This window comes from Trachymyrmex cornetzi, unplaced genomic scaffold, assembly GCF_001594075.2.
Source record: "Trachymyrmex cornetzi isolate Tcor2-1 unplaced genomic scaffold, Tcor1.1 scaffold1005, whole genome shotgun sequence".
Classification (NCBI taxonomy): domain Eukaryota; kingdom Metazoa; phylum Arthropoda; class Insecta; order Hymenoptera; family Formicidae; genus Trachymyrmex; species Trachymyrmex cornetzi.
Window position 1 is genome coordinate 1,253 of NW_017295550.1, and position 1,660 is coordinate 2,912.

General features: G+C 39.9%; 1 protein-coding gene across 1 annotated transcript; it reads left to right on the forward strand.

The window, feature by feature from the left end:
- The first annotated feature begins 624 nt into the window (after positions 1-624).
- Positions 625-1,457, forward strand: LOC108757664 (probable multidrug resistance-associated protein lethal(2)03659). Its single transcript, XM_018502154.1, has 3 exons — positions 625-697; positions 796-946; positions 1,212-1,457. Exons 2-3 carry the CDS (start codon positions 816-818, stop codon positions 1,369-1,371), a joined length of 291 nt encoding a protein of 96 aa, XP_018357656.1. The 5' UTR covers positions 625-697; positions 796-815; the 3' UTR covers positions 1,372-1,457.
- Positions 1,458-1,660: the final 203 nt, after the last annotated feature.

Below are 1,660 nucleotides of genomic sequence, written 5' to 3' on the forward strand. Positions count from 1 at the left end.
CTCTCACCCGCATGCAGTGCATCTACATCTATAGCGGGCTGATTGTGTTAACAATCATCATCACCCTTATCCGCTCATGGACGTTTTTTTGGACATACATGAGGGCTTCAATGCGCTCGTACGATCGCATGTTTCGCAGCATTAGCCGCGCCACTATGCGATTCTTTAACGTTAATACTTCGGGACGTGTACTCAATCGCTTTTCCAAAGACATGGGAACGGTTGATGAGATGCTGCCCGCTGCGTTTATTGACTGTCTTCAGATCGGTATAGCGCTGCTGGGCATTATCATTGTGGTAGCCACCGCGAACGTATGGCTGCTGATACCCACGGTGCTAATTGGTATTGTCTTTTATTACATGAGAATCTTCTATCTGGCAATCGTAGCATCAAGCGTCTTGAAGGCATCAGTGAGTATCGTAAACTCATCTTTTGCTAGTCAACACAGTGTCTTTGATAGACTAAAATAAATTCCATCACAGATAGAAACCAAATCATTAATCTCATGGAATGTACGATAAATTGTAATTCATTTCGGGTAAACTAAATGGAATTTCTAATTTCTCTTAGCACGTTCGCCGGGCTTTACTCACCTAAGCGCGACACTTCAGGGGTTATCGACGATTCGCGCGTTTGGGGCGGAAGCGATTCTCACAAAGGAATTTGATAATTATCAGGATATTCATTCGTCCGCATGGTATATCTTTATCTCGATCTCGCGCGCCTTCGGTTTTTGGCTGGATGTTTTCTGTGTACTGTACATCACGTTGATCACGCTGAGCTTTCTCGTGCTAGACAACTACAGTCAAGGTTCAATGGATGGAGGATTTGTAGGCCTGGCGATCACGCAGAGTATCGGTCTCACCGGTATGTTCCAGTGGGGCATGCGTCAGAGCGCAGAATTGGAGAACCAAATGACTTCGGTGGAGCGCATCCTTGAATACAAGTACTTAATTAATTTTTTAATATCTTTGATATTTATTACTCCACGCCGCGTGCTTATCTTTATACACCCGGATCGAACTACCACGGATATTTTGAAAAACATTAAATTCGAGGTCATACATCAATTTAAACTTATTTTATGAAGGGTAGTACAAAATAATAGTGTGGCGTAGGGGACTGAGAAAAAAATCCGTGCAGCAATCTCTCTCAAAATGTGACTCAATAAAATAACAGTTATCATATTTTCTGTTTCAATCTTTTTCCAGCAAAGTGGACAGCGAGCCTCCTCTCGAAAGTGCTCCTGGTAAAAAGCCCAAGTCCGAATGGCCGCAGGAAGGCAAGATCGAGTTCAAGAACGTATTTTTGCGCTACGCGCCGTTGGAGCCGCCGGTACTTAATAATAAGAATCTTAACTTCGTTATCTAATAATAAATTGTAAATATTCTGATAAATACGTGTAAAGAGTGTAAAGGAAAGAACGAATCACATTAACAGCGAACCCATAATTCGTATATTCTTATTGGCTTGCTTTGTCGAAGCCACTGTGCATATCTGTGGATTCGTAAGTGCATAAAATGTAATATATTATTTTATCACCAACATGGAATCATTGTCGATAAATTATACTTAAAAAATTTATCATTAAATTAAAATTATTCAAAATGTATACTTATAATTCATTTAATCAATCTTATAATATTTTTTTTAGAAAAAA

Bases quoted from the DNA above. Each gene is read 5' to 3' on its own strand.
- LOC108757664 (XM_018502154.1), top strand. From the start codon at position 816: ATGGATGGAGGATTTGTAGGCCTGGCGATCACGCAGAGTATCGGTCTC. The intron at 947-1,211 runs GTACTTAATTAA...ATCTTTTTCCAG, and splicing joins GAGCGCATCCTTGAATACAA to CAAAGTGGACAGCGAGCCTC.